Source organism: Anomaloglossus baeobatrachus, chromosome 5, assembly GCF_048569485.1.
Source record: "Anomaloglossus baeobatrachus isolate aAnoBae1 chromosome 5, aAnoBae1.hap1, whole genome shotgun sequence".
Lineage (NCBI taxonomy): Eukaryota > Metazoa > Chordata > Amphibia > Anura > Aromobatidae > Anomaloglossus > Anomaloglossus baeobatrachus.
The window spans coordinates 8,393,485-8,417,207 of record NC_134357.1 but is presented as its reverse complement, the minus strand read 5'-3'; the positions used below and the strand labels follow the sequence as shown (position 1 = coordinate 8,417,207).

The window sequence follows — 23,723 nt, the reverse complement described above, 5'->3', positions numbered from 1 at the left end:
AGTGACCTCCTCCATGGATGAGAAGCCCCCACATATTGTGAGTGACCCCCTCCATGGATGAGAAGCCCCCACATATTGTGAGTGACCCCCTCCATGGATGAGAAGCCCCCACATATTGTGAGTGACCCCCTCCATGGATGAGAAGCCTCCACATATTGTGAGTGACCCCCTCCATGGATGAGAAGCCTCCACATATTGTGAGTGACCCCCTCCATGGATGAGAAGCCTCCACATATTGTGAGTGACCCCCTCCATGGATGAGAAGTCCCCGCATATTGTGAGTGACCCCTCCATGGATGAGAAGCCCCCACATATTGTGAGTGACCCCCTCCATGAATGAGAAGGCCCCACATATTGTGAGTGACCCCTCCATGGATGAGAAACCCCCACATATTGTGAGTGACCCCCTCCATGGATGAGAAGCCCCCACATATTGTGAGTGACACCCTCCATGGATGAGAAGCCCCCACATATTGTGAGTGAACCCCTCCATGGATGAGAAGCCCCCGCATATTGTGAGTGACCCCTCCATGGATGAGAAGGCCCCACATATTGTAAGTGACCCCCTCGTTCTATATTGTGCCGCCATCTCACCTCGCTCTGTAATGTGCCGCCATCTCACCTCGCTCTGTAATGTGCCGCCATCTCACCTCGCTCTATAATGTGCCGCCATCTCACCTCGCTCTAAAATGTGCCGCCATCTCACCTCGCTCTATAATGTGCCGCCATCTCACCTCGCTCTGTAATGTGCCGCCATCTCACCTCGCTCTATAATGTGCCGCCATCTCACCTCGCTCTGTATTGTGCCGCCATCTCATCTCGTTCTGTAATGTGCCGCCATCTCACCTCGCTCTATATTGTGCCGCCATCTCACCTGTCTTTGTAATGTGCCGCCATCTCACCTCACTCTATATTGTGCCGCCATCTCACCTCACTCTATATTGTGCCGCCATCTCACCTCACTCTATATTGTGCCGCCATCTCACCTCGCTCTGTAATGTGCCGCCATCTCACCTCGCTCTATATTGTGCCACCATCTCACCTCGCTCTGTATTGTGCCACCATCTCATCTCGCTCTGTAATGTGCCGCCATCTCACCTCGCTCTGTAATGTGCCGCCATCTCACCTCGCTCTATATTGTGCTGCCATCTCACCTCGCTCTATATTGTGCCACCATCTCACCTCGTTCTATATTGTGACGCCATCTCACCTCACTCTATATTGTGCCGCCATCTCACCTCGCTCTATATTGTGCCGCCATCTCTCCTCACTCTATATTGTGCCGCCATCTCACCTCGCTCTGTAATGTGCCGCCATCTCACCTCGCTCTATAATGTGCCGCCATCTCACCTCGCTCTATATTGTGCCGCCATCTCACCTCGCTCTGTAATGTGCCGCCATCTCATCTCGTTCTGTAATGTGCCGCCATCTCACCTCGCTCTGTATTGTGCCGCCATCTCATCTCGTTCTGTAATGTGCCGCCATCTCACATCGCTCTATATTGCGCCGCCATCTCACCTGTCTTTGTAATGTGCCGCCATCTCACCTCAATCTATATTGTGCCGCCATATCACCTCACTCTATATTGTGCCGCCATCTCACCTCGCTCTGTAATGTGCCGCCATCTCACCTCGCTCTATATTGTGCCGCCATCTCACCTCGCTCTGTATTGTACCACCATCTCATCTCGCTCTGTAATGTGCCACCATCTCACCTCGCTCTGTAATGTGCCGCCATCTCACCTCGCTCTATATTGTGCCACCATCTCACCTCGCTCTATATTGTGCCGCCATCTCACCTCGCTCTGTAATGTGCCGCCATCTCACCTCGCTCTATATTGTGCCGCCATCTCACCTCGCTCTATATTGTGCCGCCATCTCACCTCGCTCTGTAATGTGCCGCCATCTCACCTCGCTCTGTAATGTGCCGCCATCTCACCTCGCTCTATATTGTGCCGCCATCTCACCTCGCTCTATATTGTGCCGCCATCTCACCTCGCTCTATATTGTGCCGCCATCTCACCTCGCTCTATATTGTGCCGCCATCTCACCTCGCTCTATAATGTGCCGCCATCTCACCTCGCTCTATATTGTGCCGCCATCTCACCTCGCTCTATATTGTGCCGCCATCTCACCTCGCTCTATATTGTGCCGCCATCTCACCTCGCTCTGTAATGTGCCGCCATCTCACCTCGCTCTATATTGTGCCGCCATCTCACCTCGCTCTATATTGTGCCACCATCTGACCTCGCTCTGTAATGTGCCGCCATCTCACCTCACTCTATATTGTGCCGCCATCTCATCTCGCTCTATAATGTGCCGCCATCTCACCTCGCTCTATATTGTGCCACCATCTCACCTCGCTCTGTAATGTGCCGCCATCTCACCTCGCTCTATATTGTGCCGCCATCTCATCTCGCTCTATATTGTGCCGCCATCTCATCTCGCTCTGTAATGTGCCGCCATCTCACCTCGCTCTATATTGTGCCGCCATCTCACCTCGCTCTATATTGTGCCGCCATCTCACCTCGCTCTGTAATGTGCTGCGATCTCACCTCGCTCTGTAATGTGCCGCCATCTCACCTCGCTCTATAATGTGCCGCCATCTCACCTCGTTCTATATTGTGCCGCCATCTCACCTCGCTCTATATTGTGCCGCCATCTCACCTCGCTCTGTATTGTACCACCATCTCATCTCGCTCTGTAATGTGCCACCATCTCACCTCGCTCTGTAATGTGCCGCCATCTCACCTCGCTCTATATTGTGCCACCATCTCACCTCGCTCTATATTGTGCCGCCATCTCACCTCGCTCTGTAATGTGCCGCCATCTCACCTCGCTCTATAATGTGCCGCCATCTCACCTCGCTCTATAATGTGCCGCCATCTCACCTCGCTCTATAATGTGCCGCCATCTCACCTCGCTCTGTAATGTGCCGCCATCTCACCTCGCTCTATAATGTGCCGCCATCTCACCTCGCTCTGTATTGTGCCGCCATCTCATCTCGTTCTGTAATGTGCCGCCATCTCACCTCGCTCTATATTGTGCCGCCATCTCACCTGTCTTTGTAATGTGCCGCCATCTCACCTCACTCTATATTGTGCCGCCATCTCACCTCACTCTATATTGTGCCGCCATCTCACCTCACTCTATATTGTGCCGCCATCTCACCTCGCTCTGTAATGTGCCGCCATCTCACCTCGCTCTATATTGTGCCACCATCTCACCTCGCTCTGTATTGTGCCACCATCTCATCTCGCTCTGTAATGTGCCGCCATCTCACCTCGCTCTGTAATGTGCCGCCATCTCACCTCGCTCTATATTGTGCTGCCATCTCACCTCGCTCTATATTGTGCCACCATCTCACCTCGTTCTATATTGTGACGCCATCTCACCTCACTCTATATTGTGCCGCCATCTCACCTCGCTCTATATTGTGCCGCCATCTCTCCTCACTCTATATTGTGCCGCCATCTCACCTCGCTCTGTAATGTGCCGCCATCTCACCTCGCTCTATAATGTGCCGCCATCTCACCTCGCTCTATATTGTGCCGCCATCTCACCTCGCTCTGTAATGTGCCGCCATCTCATCTCGTTCTGTAATGTGCCGCCATCTCACCTCGCTCTGTATTGTGCCGCCATCTCATCTCGTTCTGTAATGTGCCGCCATCTCACATCGCTCTATATTGCGCCGCCATCTCACCTGTCTTTGTAATGTGCCGCCATCTCACCTCAATCTATATTGTGCCGCCATATCACCTCACTCTATATTGTGCCGCCATCTCACCTCGCTCTGTAATGTGCCGCCATCTCACCTCGCTCTATATTGTGCCGCCATCTCACCTCGCTCTGTATTGTACCACCATCTCATCTCGCTCTGTAATGTGCCACCATCTCACCTCGCTCTGTAATGTGCCGCCATCTCACCTCGCTCTATATTGTGCCACCATCTCACCTCGCTCTATATTGTGCCGCCATCTCACCTCGCTCTGTAATGTGCCGCCATCTCACCTCGCTCTATATTGTGCCGCCATCTCACCTCGCTCTATATTGTGCCGCCATCTCACCTCGCTCTGTAATGTGCCGCCATCTCACCTCGCTCTGTAATGTGCCGCCATCTCACCTCGCTCTATATTGTGCCGCCATCTCACCTCGCTCTATATTGTGCCGCCATCTCACCTCGCTCTATATTGTGCCGCCATCTCACCTCGCTCTATATTGTGCCGCCATCTCACCTCGCTCTATAATGTGCCGCCATCTCACCTCGCTCTATATTGTGCCGCCATCTCACCTCGCTCTATATTGTGCCGCCATCTCACCTCGCTCTATATTGTGCCGCCATCTCACTTCGCTCTGTAATGTGCCGCCATCTCACCTCGCTCTATATTGTGCCGCCATCTCACCTCGCTCTATATTGTGCCACCATCTGACCTCGCTCTGTAATGTGCCGCCATCTCACCTCACTCTATATTGTGCCGCCATCTCATCTCGCTCTATAATGTGCCGCCATCTCACCTCGCTCTATATTGTGCCACCATCTCACCTCGCTCTGTAATGTGCCGCCATCTCACCTCGCTCTATATTGTGCCGCCATCTCATCTCGCTCTATATTGTGCCGCCATCTCATCTCGCTCTGTAATGTGCCGCCATCTCACCTCGCTCTATATTGTGCCGCCATCTCACCTCGCTCTATATTGTGCCGCCATCTCACCTCGCTCTGTAATGTGCTGCGATCTCACCTCGCTCTGTAATGTGCCGCCATCTCACCTCGCTCTATAATGTGCCGCCATCTCACCTCGTTCTATATTGTGCCGCCATCTCACCTCGCTCTGTATTGTGCCGCCATCTCATCTCGTTCTGTAATGTGCCGCCATCTCACCTCGCTCTATATTGTGCCGCCATCTCACCTGTCTTTGTAATGTGCCGCCATCTCACCTCACTCTATATTGTGCCGCCATCTCACCTCACTCTATATTGTGCCGCCATCTCACCTCACTCTATATTGTGCCGCCATCTCACCTCGCTCTGTAATGTGCCGCCATCTCACCTCGCTCTATATTGTGCCACCATCTCACCTCGCTCTGTAATGTGCCGCCATCTCACCTGTCTTTGTAATGTGCCGCCATCTCACCTCGCTCTATATTGTGCCGCCATCTCACCTCGCTCTATATTGTGCCGCCATCTCACCTCGCTCTATATTGTGCCGCCATCTCACCTCGCTCTATATTGTGCCGCCATCTCACCTCGCTCTATAATGTGCCGCCATCTCACCTCACTCTATATTGTGCCGCCATCTCACCTCGCTCTATATTGTGCCGCCATCTCACCTCGCTCTATATTGTGCCGCCATCTCACCTCACTCTATATTGTGCCGCCATCTCACCTCGCTCTATAATGTGCCGCCATCTCACCTCACTCTATATTGTGCCGCCATCTCACCTCGCTCTATAATGTGCCGCCATCTCACCTCGCTCTATATTGTGCCGCCATCTCACCTCGCTCTGTAATGTGCCGCCATCTCACCTCACTCTATATTGTGCCGCCATCTCACCTCGCTCTATATTGTGCCGCCATCTCACCTCACTATATATTGTGCCGCCATCTCACCTCGCTCTATATTGTGCCGCCATCTCACCTCGCTCTATAATGTGCCATCATCTCACCTCGCTCTATAATGTGCCGCCATCTCACCTCGCTCTATATTGTGCTGCCATCTCACCTCGCTCTGTATTGTGCCGCCATCTCATCTCGCTCTGTAATGTGCCGCCATCTCACCTCGCTCTATATTGTGCCGCCATCTCACCTCGCTCTGTAATGTGCTGCGATCTCACCTCGCTCTGTAATGTGCCGCCATCTCACCTCGCTCTATATTGTGCCGCCATCTCACCTCGCTCTGTAATGTGCTGCGATCTCACCTCGCTCTATAATGTGCCGCCATCTCACCTCGCTCTGTAATGTGCTGCGATCTCACCTCGCTCTGTAATGTGCCGCCATCTCACCTCGCTCTGTAATGTGCTGCGATCTCACCTCGCTCTGTAATGTGCCGCCATCTCACCTCGCTCTGTAATGTGCTGCGATCTCACCTCGCTCTGTAATGTGCCGCCATCTCACCTCGCTCTGTAATGTGCCGCCATCTCACCTCGCTCTGTAATGTGCCGCCATCTCACCTCGCTCTATAATGTGCCGCCATCTCACCTCGCTCTATATTGTGCCGCCATCTCACCTCGCTCTGTAATGTGCCGCCATCTCACCTCGCTCTGTAATGTGCCGCCATCTCACCTCGCTCTATAATGTGCCGCCATCTCACCTCGCTCTATATTGTGCCGCCATCTCACCTCGCTCTGTAATGTGCCGCCATCTCACCTCGCTCTATAATGTGCCGCCATCTCACCTCGCTCTGTAATGTGCTGCGATCTCACCTCGCTCTGTAATGTGCTGCGATCTCACCTCGCTCTGTAATGTGCCGCCATCTCACCTCGCTCTGTAATGTGCCGCCATCTCACCTCGCTCTGTAATGTGCCGCCATCTCACCTCGCTCTGTAATGTGCCGCCATCTCACCTCGCTCTGTAATGTGCCGCCATCTCACCTCGCTCTGTAATGTGCTGCGATCTCACCTCGCTCTGTATTGTGCCGCCATCTCACCTCGCTCTGTATTGTGGTGCCATCTCACCTCGCTCTATATTGTGCCGCCATCTCACCTCGCTCTGTAATGTGCTGCGATCTCACCTCGCTCTGTATTGTGCCGCCATCTCACCTCGCTCTGTAATGTGCCGCCATCTCACCTCGCTCTATATTGTGCCGCCATCTCACCTTGCTCTATATTGTGCCGCCATCTTACCTCGCTCTGTAATGTGCTGCGATCTCACCTCGCTCTGTATTGTGCCGCCATCTCACCTCGCTCTATAATGTGCCGCCATCTCACCTCGCTCTATAATGTGCCGCCATCTCACCTCGCTCTATAATGTGCTGCGATCTCACCTCGCTCTGTAATGTGCTGCGATCTCACCTCGCTCTGTAATGTGCCGCCATCTCACCTCACTCTGTAATGTGCTGCCATCTCACCTCGCTCTGTAATGTGCCGCCATCTCACCTCACTCTGTAATGTGCTGCCATCTCACCTCACTCTGTAATGTGCTGCCATCTCACCTCGCTCTGTAATGTGCCGCCATCTCACCTCACTCTGTAATGTGCTGCAATCTCACCTCGCTCTGTAATGTGCTGCGATCTCACCTCGCTCTGTAATGTGCTGCGATCTCACCTCGCTCTGTAATGTGCTGCGATCTCACCTCGCTCTATATTGTGCCGCCATCTCATCTCGCTCTGTAATGTGCCGCCATCTCACCTCGCTCTATATTGTGCCGCCATCTCACCTCGCTCTGTAATGTGCCGCCATCTCATCTCGCTCTGTAATGTGCCGCCATCTCACCTCGCTCTATAATGTGCCGCCATCTCACCTCGCTCTATAATGTGCCGCCATCTCACCTCGCTCTGTAATGTGCCGCCATCTCACCTCGCTCTGTAATGTGCCGCCATCTTACCTCGCTCTGTAATGTGCCGCCATCTTACCTCGCTCTGTAATGTGCCGCCATCTCACCTCGCTCTGTAATGTGCCGCCATCTCACCTCGCTCTGTAAGTGGTAGGCTTTCTTGGCCCATGTGAGCCTCATGTCCTCGGGCAGCAGGGTGTACTGGTGCAGCTTGGTGCGGTACTCCCGGTCACTGGCCAGCGCCTGCGCCTGTTTGGCGTGCGCGATGTTCACCATGTCCAGCGGCAAATTGAAGTGCGACTTCGTCTCCTCGAATCCTTTCTTGTAATTAATCTAAAGGAGAAATAAATGTATCTGAGCACGACCCCTGCATGAAGGTAATAATGTGTCGTACCCAGCTTTCCCAGGCTCCTGAATGGTAGAAACACCAGATTATACAGTGGGAAAGGATGTTTCCCTGCATTATCAGGGCTCTGGGAAAGCTGGGTGCCTGCTCATGCACTATAGATGCGGCTCCATTACCTCACTATTCAGCTTTCCAACCTGCAGAGAATGGAGCAGACGGGAATCGCTTGTCGCTGCTGCTTTTCCTTTTGTTTTTTCATATTCCTCCCTGTATTTGATCTGTAGGTGACAGGTACATCATGTCTTATCCTCCAGAGCTGCGCTCACTATTCTGTTGTTACATCATGTCGTATCCTCCAGTCACCTCCAGAGCTGCAGTCACTATGCTGCTGTTACACCGTGTCTTATCCTGCAGTCACCTCCAGAGCTGCGCTCACTATTCTGTTGTTACATCATGTCGTATCCTCCAGAGCTGCAGTCACTATTCTGCTGTTACATCGTGTCTTATCCTCCAGTCACCTCCAGAGCTGCAGTCACTATTCTGCTGTTACATCGTGTCTTATTCTCCAGTCACCTCCAGAGCTGTAGTCACTATTCTGCTGTTACATCGTGTCTTATCCTCCAGTCACCTCCAGAGCTGCAGTCACTATTTTGCTGTTACATCATGTCTTATCCTCCAGTCACCTCCAGAGCTGCAGTCACTATTCTGCTGTTACATCGTTTCTTATCCTCCAGTCACCTCCAGAGCTGCAGTCACTATTCTGTTGTTACATTGTGTAGTATCCTCTAGTCACCTCCAGAGCTGCAGTCACTATTCTGTTGTTACATTGTGTCTTATCCTCCAGTCACCTCCAGAGCTGCATTCACTATTCTGCTGTCACTTCATGTTTTACTCTCTAGTCGGGTGCTGCTCACACTCCACTTACATCACTGGCGAGGTCCCCGGAGGCTTTAGCGCACATCATGGTCAGGTTGTCCAGACTCATCTCGAAGTTCTGCCCTTTGCTCTTCATCCATTCCTCCTTGTATTTGTTCTATAATGAAATCCCAATGAACAGGACTGGGGACCGTAAAGAGATAGGGGGTCCCTGATTATGGAGGGTCCCTGACACCAGAGCACATACACCAGGGGTCCTTGATACTGGGGGTGTCCCTGATACTGGAGCGCATACACCAGGGGTCCCGGATACTGGAGGCTCCCTGATACTGGAGCGCATACACCAGGGGTCCCGGATACTGGAGGCTCCCTGATACTGGAGCGCATACACCAGGGGTCCCGGATACTGGAAGCTCCCTGATACTGGAGCACATACACCAGGGGTCCCGGATACTGGAGGCTCCCTGATACTGGAGCACATACACCAGGGGTCCCTGATAATGGAGGGTCCCTGATACTGGGGGTGTCCCTGATACTGGAGCCCATAAACCAGGGGGGTCCCTGACACCGGAGCACATACAATGGGGGGTCCCAGACTGTCACATGCTATGATGTAATGACAGTGGTGGGTCGGTTTGGTGGGTTTCTTACCTCGCTGTAGAGCTCAGCGTTCTCCTTGGCCTTCACCAGCTCCGGCACGTCTTGGGGCAGAGTGTAGCGGGTCTTGGATTTCTCGTAATCCGCCCTGTAATTCAGCTGAATAGGCAGCAGAGAAGTGCAAGTTATAACACAGCGCCCCCCCTGTCCGCAGGTTGTGTCTGATATTACAGCTAAACCCCAGTACCGCCATATACTCCCTGCCTAGCATCTCATACGTCTTGTGCAGGGGCAGTATTCTACGTGGCACTCATTGGGAGGAGCGGGGGGGATCAGCGTGGAATCTGGCTGGACTACGTGGCACTTATGTGTGGTCACTACCTCAATGAGACATGCATATGATTACTGAACACCAGTACGGCTGTTAGACGCATCATTGTAGTATGGCTGTTAGACGCATCATTGTAGTACGGCTGTTAGACACATCATTGTAGTACGGCTGTTAGACGCATCATTGTAGTACGGCTGTTAGACGCATCATTGTAGTATGGCTGTTAGACACATCATTGTAGTATGGCTGTTAGACGCATCATTGTAGTACGGCTGTTAGACACATCATTGTAGTACGGCTGTTAGACTCATCATTGTAGTACGGCTGTTAGACGCATCATTGCAGTACGGCTGTTAGACACATCATTGTAGTACGGCTGTTAGACGCATCATTGTAGTACAGCTGTTAGACGCATCATTGTAGTACGGCTGTTAGACACATCATTGTAGTACGGCTGTTAGACACATCATTGTAGTACGGCTGTTAGACACATCATTGTAGTACGGCTGTTAGACACATCATTGTAGTACAGCTGTTAGACGCATCATTGTAGTACGGCTGTTAGACACATCATTGTAGTACGGCTGTTAGACACATCATTGCAGTACGGCTGTTAGACACATCATTGTAGTACGGCTGTTAGACGCATCATTGTAGTACGGCTGTTAGACACATCATTGTAGTACAGCTGTTAGACGCATCATTGTAGTACGGCTGTTAGACACATCATTGCAGTACAGCTGTTAGACACATCATTGTAGTACGGCTGTTAGACGCATCATTGTAATACGGCTGTTAGACACATCATTGTAGTACAGCTGTTAGACGCATCATTGTAGTACGGCTGTTAGACGCATCATTGTAGTATGGCTGTTAGACGCATCATTGCAGTACGGCTGTTAGACGCATCATTGCAGTACGGCTGTTAGACGCATCATTGTAGTACGGCTGTTAGACGCATCATTGTAGTACGGCTGTTAGACGCATCATTGTAGTATGGCTGTTAGACGCATCATTGTAGTATGGCTGTTAGACGCATCATTGTAGTACGTATGTTAGACGCATCATTGTAGTACGGCTGTTAGACGCATCATTGTAGTACGGCTGTTAGACGCATCATTGTAGTATGGCTGTTAGACACATCATTGCAGTACGGCTGTTAGACACATCATTGTAGTATGGCTGTTAGACACATCATTGTAGTACGGCTGTTAGACACATCATTGTAGTATGGCTGTTAGACGCATCATTGTAGTACGGCTGTTAGACACATCATTGTAGTATGGCTGTTAGACACATCATTGTAGTACGGCTGTTAGACGCATCATTGTAGTACGGCTGTTAGACGCATCATTGCAGTACGGCTGTTAGACGCATCATTGTAGTACGGCTGTTAGACGCATCATTGTAGTACGGCTGTTAGATGTATCATTGTAGTACGGCTGTTAGATGTATCATTGTAGTACGGCTGTTAGACGCATCATTGTAGTACGGCTGTTAGACACATCATTGCAGTACGGCTGTTAGACACATCATTGTAGTATGGCTGTTAGACGCATCATTGTAGTACGGCTGTTAGACACATCATTGTAGTATGGCTGTTAGACACATCATTGTAGTATGGCTGTTAGACGCATCATTGTAGTACGGCTGTTAGACACATCATTGCAGTACGGCTGTTAGACACAACATTGCAGTATGGCTGTTAGACGCATCATTGTAGTATGGCTGTTAGACGCATCATTGTAGTACGGCTGTTAGACACATCATTGTAGTATGGCTGTTAGACACATCATTGTAGTATGGCTGTTAGACACATCATTGTAGTATGGCTGTTAGACGTATCATTGTAGTACGGCTGTTAGACACATCATTGCAGTACGGCTGTTAGACACATCATTGCAGTACGGCTGTTAGACACATCATTGTAGTATGGCTGTTAGACGCATCATTGTAGTACGGCTGTTAGACACATCATTGTAGTATGGCTGTTAGACACATCATTGTAGTACGGCTGTTAGACGCATCATTGTAGTATGGCTGTTAGACGCATCATTGCAGTACGGCTGTTAGACACATCATTGTAGTACGGCTGTTAGACGCATCATTGTAGTACGGCTGTTAGACACATCATTGTAGTATGGCTGTTAGACGCATCATTGTAGTACGGCTGTTAAGACGCATCATTGTAGTACGGCTGTTAGACGCATCATTGTAGTATGGCTGTTAGACGCATCATTGTAGTACGGCTGTTAGACGCATCATTGTAGTACGGCTGTTAGACGCATCATTGTAGTATGGCTGTTAGACGCATCATTGTAGTACGGCTGTTAGACACATCATTGCAGTACGGCTGTTAGACGCATTATTGCAGTACGGCTGTTAGACGCATCATTGTAGTACGGCTGTTAGACGCATCATTGTAGTACGGCTGTTAGACGCATCATTGTAGTATGGCTGTTAGACGCATCATTGTAGTATGGCTGTTAGACGCATCATTGTAGTACGGCTGTTAGACGCATCATTGTAGTACGGCTGTTAGACGCATCATTGTAGTTGCCCTCGTTATCAGCTCCGCACACTCACATCGCTCAGCTGCTGGGCATTAACCCTCGCTTGTAACATCTCTGGGGAGTCGGCGACTGAACTGAACTTCACCTTGTCGATGCTCTGACGGTAATTTACCTGCAGGGAAGGAAGAGATGACGTAGAGATCATGGCCTCGGCCAGACTTCAGAACACCCATCTCCTGAAACACTCTGTGCTGCTGGAGATGAACTCCTCACACTATATAACTAAACCCATGGTCCCTTCCAAAATCTGAAAACTTCTCCTTTAAAATACTCTGTGCTGCTGGGGGACCCAGTGTAAATCTTCACCAGGGATATCCCACAACAGTCCGCATACTGCTCTCACAAAAGTCACTGAGCAAATAAGTATCTCCCGTCTATGCCTTCTCACACGATCAACAACTCTCCTGAAATACTCTGTGCTGCTGGGAGACCATGCACTTTCCAATGCATATGTATTTATAAACAAACAATTTGATGATTGCTGCCCATTCCCAGTATTATGAGCGCCCGGCATTACATACGTCTTTCAGGGGTAAAAGCTTCTTTGTGGTCTGGTAAGACGGAGCGAGTGTCGCTGGGAAACAATATTCTCCATCCGCACAGTCCGTCTTGTCTGATTTGTAGGCGAGCTGCAGGCACAGGACAAAAATCAGTTTCCATCCATTGTGGTATTTCACTTTCAATGTGGCAGGGAACTCACTACATACAGATTTATACAGCCACCACTAGAGGGAGCTCATTACATACAGATTTATACATCCACCACTAGAGGGAGCTCATTACATACAGATTTATACAGCCACCACTAGAGGGAGCTCACTACATACAGATTTATACAGCCACCACTAGAGGGAGCTCACTACATACAGATTTATACAGCCACCACTAGAGGGAGCTCACTACATACAGATTTATACATCCACCACTAGAGGGAGCTCACTACATACAGATTTATACAGCCACCACTAGAGCGAGCTCACTACATACAGATTTATACAGCCACCACTAGAGGGAGCTCATTACATACAGATTTATACAGCCACCACTAGAGGGAGCTCACTACATACAGATTTATACAGCCACCACTAGAGGGAGCTCACTACATACAGATTTATACAGCCACCACTAGGGGGAGCTCACTACATACAGATTTATACAGCCACCACTAGAGGGAGCTCACTACATACAGATTTATACAGCCACCACTAGAGGGAGCTCACTACATACAGATTTATACATCCACCACTAGAGGGAGCTCACTACATACAGATTTATACAGCCACCACTAGGGGGAGCTCACTACATACAGATTTATACAGCCACCACTAGAGGGAGCTCACTACATACAGATTTATACAGCCACCACTAGAGGGAGCTCACTACATACAGATTTATACATCCACCACTAGAGGGAGCTCACTACATACAGATTTATACAGCCACCACTAGAGCGAGCTCACTACATACAGATTTATACAGCGCCCACTAGAGGGAGCTCACTACATACAGATTTATACAGCCACCACTAGAGGGAGCTCACTACATACAGATTTATACAGCCACCACTAGAGGGAGCTCACTACATACAGATTTATACAGCCACAACTAGAGGGAGCTCACTACATACAGATCTATACAGCCACCACTAGAGGGAGCTCACTACATACAGATTTATACAGCCACCACTAGAGGAAGCTCACTACATACAGATTTATACAGCCACCACTAGAGGGAGCTCACTAGATACAGATTTATACAGCCACCACTAGAGGGAGCTCACTACAAACAGATTTATACAGTCACCACTAGAGGGAGCTCACTACATACAGATTTATACAGCTACCACTAGAGGGATCTCACTACATACAGATTTATACAGCCACCACTAGAGGGAGCTCACTACATACAGATTTATACAGCCACAACTAGAGGGAGCTCACTACATACAGATCTATACAGCCACCACTAGAGGGAGCTCACTACATACAGATTTATACAGCCACCACTAGAGGAAGCTCACTACATACAGATTTATACAGCCACCACTAGAGGGAGCTCACTAGATACAGATTTATACAGCCACCACTAGAGGGAGCTCACTACAAACAGATTTATACAGTCACCACTAGAGGGAGCTCACTACATACAGATTTATACAGCTACCACTAGAGGGAGCTCACTACATACAGATTTATACAGCCACCACTAGAGGGAGCTCACTACATACAGATTTATACAGCCACCACTAGAGGGAGCTCACTACATACAGATTTATACAGCCACCACTAGAGGGAGCTCACTACATACAGTTTTATACAGCCACCACTAGAGGGAGCTCATTACATACAGACTTATACATCCACCACTAGAGGGAGCTCACTACATACAGATTTATACAGCCACCACTAGAGGGAGCTCACTACATACAGATTTATACAGCCACCACTAGAGGGAGCTCACTACATACAGATTTATACAGCCACCACTAGAGGGAGCTCACTACATACAGAATTATACAGCCCCCACTAGAGGGAGATCACTACATACAGATTTATACAGCCACCACTAGAGGGATCTCACTACATACAGATTTATACAGCCACCACTAGAGGGAGCTCACTACATACAGATTTATACAGCCACCACTAGAGGGAACTCACTACATACAGATTTATACAGCCACCACTAGAGGGAACTCACTACATACAGATTTATACATCCACCACTAGAGGGAGCTCACTACATACAGATTTATACAGCCACCACTAGAGGGAGCTCACTACATACAGATTTATACAGCCACCACTAGAGGGAGCTCACTACATACAGATTTATACAGCCACCACTAGAGGGAGCTCACTACATACAGAATTATACAGCCCCCACTAGGGGGAGCTCACTACATACAGATTTATACAGCCACCACTAGAGGGAACTCACTACATACAGATTTATACAGCCACCACTAGAGGGAGCTCACTACATACAGATTTATACAGCCACCACTAGAGGGAGCTCACTACATACAGAATTATACAGCCCCCACTAGGGGGAGCTCACTACATACAGATTTATACAGCCACCACTAGAGGGAACTCACTACATACAGATTTATACAGCCACCACTAGAGGGAGCTCACTACATACATATTTATACAGCCCCCACTAGAGGGCGCTCACAGCATACAGATTTTTATAGCCACCACTAGAGGGAGCTCACTACAGACAGCATAGTAATATTGGTAATAATACTATCCCAGAAGTATCAGTTTCTTTTCCACGCCCTTGCAGATGCTCACATTGCTGGCGAGGGTCCCAGCCTTGATGGCGTGTAATGTGCGACGGTCCATACCAACTCCTTCATAATGTCCTTTCATCTGATTCTGGTACTTTTCTTTGTATTTCAGCTGCAAACAAGTAAGAATTGCGGAACGTTATATTCACACTGATGGTAATGAGGTCATTACATAGTAATAAAAATATAGGTATTAATGGGGTGACAATCAACAAACAGCACAGCGCAGCCCTGTGTATTCTGCTGTAGTCACAGAATCTCCTCCAATCCGCTGCTTCCTCTAGATAATGTCAGTTGATGAGTAACCAATCACCTCTGACCCTCCCTTCAGGGGGCGGAGTTTAGACTGCCTGTGTCATGCTGCTGCTGCTGCCCCTGCCTCTTCTGGGCTCCTCCTGTGACATGCTGCTGCCCCTGCCTCTCCTGGGCGCCTCCTGTGACATGCTGCTGCTGCTGCCCCTGCCTCTCCTGGGCGCCTCCTGTGACATGCTGCTGCTGCTTCCCCTGCCTCTCCTGGGCGCCTCCTGTGACATGCTGCTGCTGCCCCTGCCTCTCCTGGGCGCCTCCTGTGACATGCTGCTGCTGGTGCCCCTGCCTCTCTTGGGCGCCTCCTGTGACATGCTGCTGCTGCTGCCCCTGCCTCTCCTGGGCGCCTCCTGTGACATGCTGCTGCTGCTTCCCCTGCCTCTCCTGGGCGCCTCCTGTGACATGCTGCTGCTGCCCTTGCCTCTCCTGGGCGCCTCCTGTGACATGCTGCTGCTGCAGCCCCTGCCTCTCCTGGGCGCCTCCTGTGACATGCTCCTGCTGCTGCCCCTGCCTCTCCTGGGCGCCTCCTGTGACATGCTCCTGCTGCTACCCCTGCCTCTCCTGGGCGCCTCCTGTGACATGCTGCTGCTGCTGCCCCTGCCTCTCCTGGGCGCCTCCTGTGACATGCTGCTGCTGCCCCTGCCTCTCCTGGGCGCCTCCTGTGACATGTTGCTGCTGCTGCCCCTGCCTCTCCTGGGCGCCTCCTGTGACATGCTGCTGCTGGTGCCCCTGCCTCTCTTGGGCGCCTCCTGTGACATGTTGCTGCTGCTGCCCCTGCCTCTCCTGGGCGCCTCCTGTGACATGCTGCTGCTGCTGCCCCTGCCTCTCCTGGGCGCCTCCTGTGACTTGCTGCTGCTGCTGCCCCTGCCTCTCCTGGCCGCCTCCTGTGACATGCTGCTGCTGCCCCTGCCTCTCCTGGGCGCCTCCTGTGACATGCTGCTGCTGCTGCTGCCCCTGCCTCTCCTGGCCGCCTCCTGTGACATGCTGCTGCTGCCCCTGCCTCTCCTGGGCGCCTCCTGTGACATGCTGCTGCTGCTGCTGCCCCTGCCTCTCCTGGGCGCCTCCTGTGACATGCTGCTGCTGCCCCTGCCTCTCCTGGGCGCCTCCTGTGACATGCTGCTGCTGCCCCTGCCTCTCCTGGGCGCCTCCTGTGATTACTGTCCAAAGCGTCACAGGACAGTGATTTCTACAGAAATCGGATATCTCTCACAAATTACAGGTGACAGAGGGATGTGGTGACGCATCTCTAACATTTATCATTAGTAATTACTGGCCATTTCTTTTCTAATTACTATTGCTGCTTCCCTGAACACATCAGATTGCGGTATGGAGACTGGCGGCTGATTTCTTCTGTCGTTTGTGCATTATTTTATTATTTATATCATTTTTAAATTCCACAGTTTGATACAATGTATCTTCACCTAAGATCATGTGACCTGTCCCTGTATGTAAGGGGATAGAATGGAGGTCTCTGCACCAGCTCCTCCGCTCTGTATCATTACTATTAGTGAATCTCCCGGCCTGTTATACAGCAGCGTGCACAATTATAAGGGCAAGGCACGTCTCTGGGGGTAGTATGGACCATCCCTCCGCAGAGCAAACCCCTACATTGACACATCATCCGCGGAACATGTCACCACCGCATAAGAAATAACTGAAAAAAATTCTGCTGATTCCAGATATGAAGTAAGAAAATGCAGTATGTCAAAAATTGTCACAAATGTTTGATTAAAGGTTTTCCAGTCAAATATCAGGAGTAGCATACAAGATAAGGCAGAAAAGGGGTTTCAAGGTGACAACCTCTTCCTCAGGACCTTGTTGTTGATGCATTGGTCCTGAGGAAGAGGTTGTCACCTTGAAACGCGTAGACCTATGAAATAAAAGAATACTCATCTTCATCAACATTATACGTCTTCATTTGGCTGATGCGCAGCATTAACCCCTTTTCTGCCTTATCTTGTATGCTCATCCACGTGGGGCTGCAGCAGACGCCATTATCTCATGCGCACTAGTGGTTGTGACTGTCACAACTGATCCAGGTGAGTGTACATTTTCCAGGTATACCCCACTGATCACTTTGGTGTTACACTATCAGCGCTCCTTATTTTCAGATCTATAAATATCAGGAGTAATAAGAAATAGCACGTGATACATTTGTTTCATGCAAAAATGAATTTGGATGCTCTGGAATAGTTCTGACCAGGGCGGTCACGCTGCAGACACCAGCAGCAGGCGGCCATCATGTTGGGGCTCCATCGGCCTGGACATCTATCTTCCATGGTCCTAATGACTTGGTGAAAGCTTCTCCTTGTTCTTCACTCATAACTCAAAGATTGGGGGGGTGGGGGGGGGACAACCACAAATGTAACAGAATATATCAGGCTCATTCCTGCCGTCTATGAGCTGTTAGTGTCGGATGACATATTAAAAAAAAACTTTGTAACAGAGTAAAATTTGCTGCGGCTTGTAAGCCTCTTGAATGACTGAGCGTTGTCAGCGGTTTCACGCTGCTTGTACAGCCATACAATTCTGACGTCCGCAGGTATTATCTGCTTATTAAAGAGTCTTCCTATTAGTTATACCAATTGCATATTTAGCATTTTTTTTTTGCATAGTCAGCATATCTAAATATCATTATAAATATGTCCCGTTTGCCTCTTGGTGAGGTTAGTGACAGGCTCAGGGTCTCTTATCATCTGAGACCTTACACATTAAAGGTATGTTTTTCTTTTGGCAGTTGCAGAGTTAATGTCGGTTTTCCTTGCTGGCAGCAAACTCATTAAGTCTGCCCAGGTGATTGATCTGATGACCACTTCCGGCCTGGATAAAATCCTTCTGCTTCCTGCACAAGGTGCTGGTTATTCAGTTCAGTTTGGAGCTAGGCCTGGATCTGTGAGAAGGTGCTGCTGTTGTTGTTGTTGTTGTTGTTGTTGCTGCCTGTTGTTTTGGTGTGTGAGAAGGTGCTTGCTGCTGCTGTTGTTGCTGTTGCTGCTGCTGCTGCTGCCTGTTGTTTTGGTGTGTGAAGGTAGCTTGTTTTGTTATTTTCTCCTTTCTGTGTTTCCCCTACCTGTACATCTTTTGTTGTTCCCTATTGTTGGCATTAGGTGTGAATGCGTTTTGCTTGTACTCCTGTCTGTCAAGTTAGTCCGTAGGGTTTCTACTTCTGTCCTTGCCCTATCACAGGTGGTGGATTGTGGAAAGGGGTCTTATCATCAGAGACAATGACAGGAGATAGGGAGACGTTGGGGGCCCAGACCTCGCTACCTTTAAGCGTACCTCTGGGTTAAGGGAAAACCTAGGGTACGCTTAGTCTGAGGGTCTCCATAGGGTCTCCCATCCAGTCACCCATCCCCCCATTCCTGTCACTCTGGTGACAATATATATATAATGTTACATTATTACTGGAAGAATTCCATAGTAAACAGCGTTTTGCGGAAAAACTAGACATGACTGGAGGATGTGATTTTTGGATTCAACACTCAAAAATCATAAGGATCATCTATGTCCTCAGTGGTTGATACCTTTTAATGGCTAACTGAAAAGATGGTAATAATAGCAAGCTTTCGAGACTGCTCAGTATCATCAATATTGAGCCTGAAGAAGAGACCTGAGCTGTCTCGAAAGCTGCTATTATTACCATCTTTTCAGTTAGCCATTAAAAGGTATCAACCACTGAGGACTTCAGTTCTTTTAAACAATTTTGTAAGGATCATCTATTATTGTAGTCAGCAAAAATGAGCACTGTTATTAAAAGGTTGAGTGATCGCAGCAACACATGACACATTTCTTATGTAGTCTGAAATCATGGGATACTTTCACGGGTGTGTCACGGGTGACAGACAGTCCTGTGGTGTCCGGCTATAGAAGGTCGCAGTGTTTGCCGCCCATACAAACTGCTCCTTGACCTTCTTCTCTGCTCGGGGTTAATCCCTTACCTTTTAGGACCCTGTGGAGTTCCTCACCTTTCAGCTGCTAATCATCATCACTTCCCCTTGTGTCCTTAAATACCCACATTTCCCCTTGGTGTTTGATGGTGATAGTTATATTCCTATACAGGCCGTGGATGCGAGCAGTCGGCTTGTATGAACCTGAAGAAAGATTGTTGTTGCAGTTCTTCTCCCTGAGTCTTCTTGAATATAAGATATTTGCCCACTTCCGTTTGTGTTCCCTGTGTCTTCTTAGAGCTTAGTGGGGTTGACTAAGTGCTCATCCCATCCGCTCCCTACCAAGGGCCCAGTTCTAGGGTCAGCCAGGGTCAGGTATCCTGCTCAGCACATAGGTGCGTAACCTATCTAGGCTGGTCAGGGAAGCCAGGGGCCAGCGGTAGGTTTGGTCAGTGGTCACCATCTCCCCCTTGCCCAGACACAGGGGTCCCCTTCCCTGTTGCCGTACTCATGGTACTTCTCCATACCCAGCGTCACAGATACAGAGCTCTGCACAGGAGCTGTATTCACAAAACGGGAAGAGATTTTTGATCTAGAATATTTATGCAGTCATTTTTTGTATGCAGTGGAGCAATGAAACTGTGATTGTGACATGTCCATGCGTCTATTCTCTGGAGAGACGGCGGCCGCCATGTGCAGTGTGCATGGTGCAGGGTCTATCCGGCCCTTATCAGCAGCGCTGGTGCCCGTCCAGGGGCGCGGTACTTACATCACTGGTGTATTTGGAGATCTTGTTAACGTTCTGGAATTGGGGCGTCTCACAGTAGTTGATGCTGTGCCCCTTACTGCTCTCCAAGTCCTTCTTATATCCCACCTGGAAGACACAGATGAGGGTAGAGGGGGAATCACAGGGGGCGCAGGGTCACTATATAGCGAGGTGGGAATCACAGGGGGTGCAGGGTCACTATATGGCGAGGTGGGAATCACAGGGGGCGCAGGGTCACTATATAGCGAGGTGGTAATCACAGGGGGCGCAGGGTCACTATATGGCGAGGTGGGAAGCACAGGGTCACTATATAGCGAGGTGGGAATCACAGGGGGCGCAGGGTCACTATATGGCGAGGTGGGAATCACAGGGGGCGCAGGGTCACTATATGGCGAGGTGGGAATCACAGGGGGCGCAGGGTCACTATATAGCGAGGTGGGAATCACAGGGGGCGCAGGGTCACTATATAGCGAGGTGGGAATCACAGGGGGCGCAGGGTCACTATATAGCGAGGTGGGAATCACAGGGGGCGCAGGGTCACTATATAGCGAGGTGGGAATCACAGGGGGCGCAGGGTCACTATATAGCGAGGTGGGAAGCACAGGGGGCGCAGGGTCACTATATGGCGAGGTGGGAATCACAGGGGGCGCAGGGTCACTATATGGCGAGGTGGGAATCACAGGGGGCGCAGGGTCACTATATAGCGAGGTGGGAATCACAAGGGGCGCAGGGTCACTATATAGCGAGGTGGGAATCACAGGGAGCGCAGGGTCACTATATAGCGAGGTGGGAATCACAGGGGGTGCAGGGTCACTATATGGCGAGGTGGGAATCACAGGGGGCGCAGGGTCACTATATAACGAGGTGGGAATCACAGGGGGTGCAAGGTCACTATATAGCGAGGTGGGAAGCACAGGGTCACTATATAGCGAGGTGGGAATCACAGGGGGCGCAGAGTCACTATATGGCGAGGTGGGAATCACAGGGGGCGCAGGGTCACTATATGGCGAGGTGGGAATCACAGGGGGCGCAGGGTCACTATATAGCGAGGTGGAAATCACAGGGGGTGCAGGGTCACTATATAGCGAGGTGGGAATCACAGGGGGCACAGGGTCACTATATGGCAAGGTGGGAATCACAGGGGGCGCAGGGTCACTATATGGCGAGGTGGGAATCACAGGGGGCGCAGGGTCACTATATGGCGAGGTGGGAATCACAGGGGGCGCAGGGTCACTATATAGCGAAGTGGGAATCACAGGGGGGAGCAGGGTCACTATATGGCAAGGTGGGAATCACAGGGGTCGCAGGGTCACTATATAGCGAGGTGGGAATCACAGGGGGCGCAGGGTCACTATATGGGGAGGTGGGAAGCACAGGGTCACTATATGACGAGGTGGGAAGCACAGGGGGCGCAGGGTCACTACATGGCGAGGTGGGAATCACAGGGGGCGCAGGGTCATTATATGGCGAGGTGGGAATCACAGGGGGTGCAGGGTCACCATATGGCGAGGTGGGAAGCACAGGGGGCGCAGGGTCACTATATGGTGAGGCGGGAAGCACAGGGGGCGCAGGGTCACTATATAGCGAGGTGGGAATCACAGGGGTCGCAGGGTCACTATATAGCGAGGTGGGAATCACAGGGGGCGCAGGGTCACTATATGGTGAGGTGGGAATCACAGGGGGCGCAGGGTCACTATATGGCGAGATGGGAATCACAGGGGGCGCAGGGTCACTATATGGCGAGGTGGGAATCACAGGGGGCGCAGGGTCACTATATAGCGAAGTGGGAATCACAGGGGGGAGCAGGGTCACTATATGGCGAGGTGGGAATCACAGGGGTCGCAGGGTCACTATATAGCGAGGTGGGAATCACAGGGGGCGCAGGGTCACTATATGGTGAGGTGGGAATCACAGGGGGCGCAGGGTCACTATATGGCGAGATGGGAATCACAGGGGGCGCAGGGTCACTATATGGCGAGGTGGGAATCACAGGGGGCGCAGGGTCACTATATAGCGAAGTGGGAATCACAGGGGGGAGCAGGGTCACTATATGGCGAGGTGGGAATCACAGGGGTCGCAGGGTCACTATATAGCGAGGTGGGAATCACAGGGGGCGCAGGGTCACTATATGGCGACGTGGGAATCACAGGGGGCACAGGGTCACTATATGGGGAGGTGGGAAGCACAGGGTCACTATATGACGAGGTGGGAAGCACAGGGGGCGCAGGGTCATTATATGGCGAGGTGGGAATCACAGGGGGCGCAGGGTGACTATATGGCGAGGTGGGAATCACAGGGGGCGCAGGGTCACTATATGGCGAGGTGGGAAGCACAGGGGGCGCAGGGTCACTATATGGCGAGGTGGGAATCACAGGGGGCGCAGGGTCACTATATAGCGAGGTGGGAATCACAGGGGGCGCAGGGTCATTATATGGCGAGGTGGGAATCACAGGGGGCGCAGGGTCACTATATGGCGAGGTGGGAATCACAGGGGGCGCAGGGTCACTATATGGCGAGATGGGAATCACAGGGGGCGCAGGGTCACTATATGGCGAGGTGGGAATCACAGGGGGCGCAGGGTCACTATATAGCGAAGTGGGAATCACAGGGGGGAGCAGGGTCACTATATAGCGAGGTGGGAATCACAGGGGGGAGCAGGGTCACTATATGGCGAGGTGGGAATCACAGGGGTCACAGGGTCACTATATAGCGAGGTGGGAATCACAGGGGGCGCAGGGTCACTATATGGCGACGTGGGAATCACAGGGGGCACAGGGTCACTATATGGGGAGGTGGGAAGCACAGGGTCACTATATGACGAGGTGGGAAGCACAGGGGGCGCAGGGTCATTATATGGCGAGGTGGGAATCACAGGGGGCGCAGGGTCACTATATGGCGAGGTGGGAATCACAGGGGGCGCAGGGTCACTATATGGCGAGGTGGGAAGCACAGGGGGCGCAGGGTCACTATATGGCGAGGTGGGAATCACAGGGGGCGCAGGGTCACTATATAGCGAGGTGGGAATCACAGGGGGCGCAGGGTCACTATATGGCGAGGTGGGAATCACAGGGGGCGCAGGGTCACTATATGGCGAGGTGGGAATCACAGGGGGCGCAGGGTCACTATATGGCGAGGTGGGAATCACAGGGGGCGCAGGGTCACTATATAGCGAAGTGGGAATCACAGGGGGGAGCAGGGTCACTATATGGCAAGGTGGGAATCACAGGGGTCGCAGGGTCACTATATAGCGAGGTGGGAATCA

At 51.0% G+C, this 23,723-nt stretch overlaps 1 protein-coding gene across 1 annotated transcript in view; it reads right to left on the bottom strand.

The window, feature by feature from the left end:
* NRAP (nebulin related anchoring protein) overlaps positions 1–23,723 on the bottom strand; it is a 127,877-nt gene that overhangs the window by 53,788 nt on the left and 50,366 nt on the right. Inside the window, exons 12-19 of the mRNA XM_075348155.1 lie at positions 20,465–20,569; positions 15,510–15,617; positions 12,732–12,839; positions 12,224–12,322; positions 9,361–9,465; positions 8,759–8,866; positions 8,010–8,111; positions 7,623–7,820 (exon numbers count right to left, since the gene is read on the bottom strand). Of these exons, the coding sequence (XP_075204270.1) occupies positions 7,623–7,820; positions 8,010–8,111; positions 8,759–8,866; positions 9,361–9,465; positions 12,224–12,322; positions 12,732–12,839; positions 15,510–15,617; positions 20,465–20,569 (933 nt within the window). The remainder of the gene's footprint in view (positions 1–7,622; positions 7,821–8,009; positions 8,112–8,758; positions 8,867–9,360; positions 9,466–12,223; positions 12,323–12,731; positions 12,840–15,509; positions 15,618–20,464; positions 20,570–23,723) is intronic.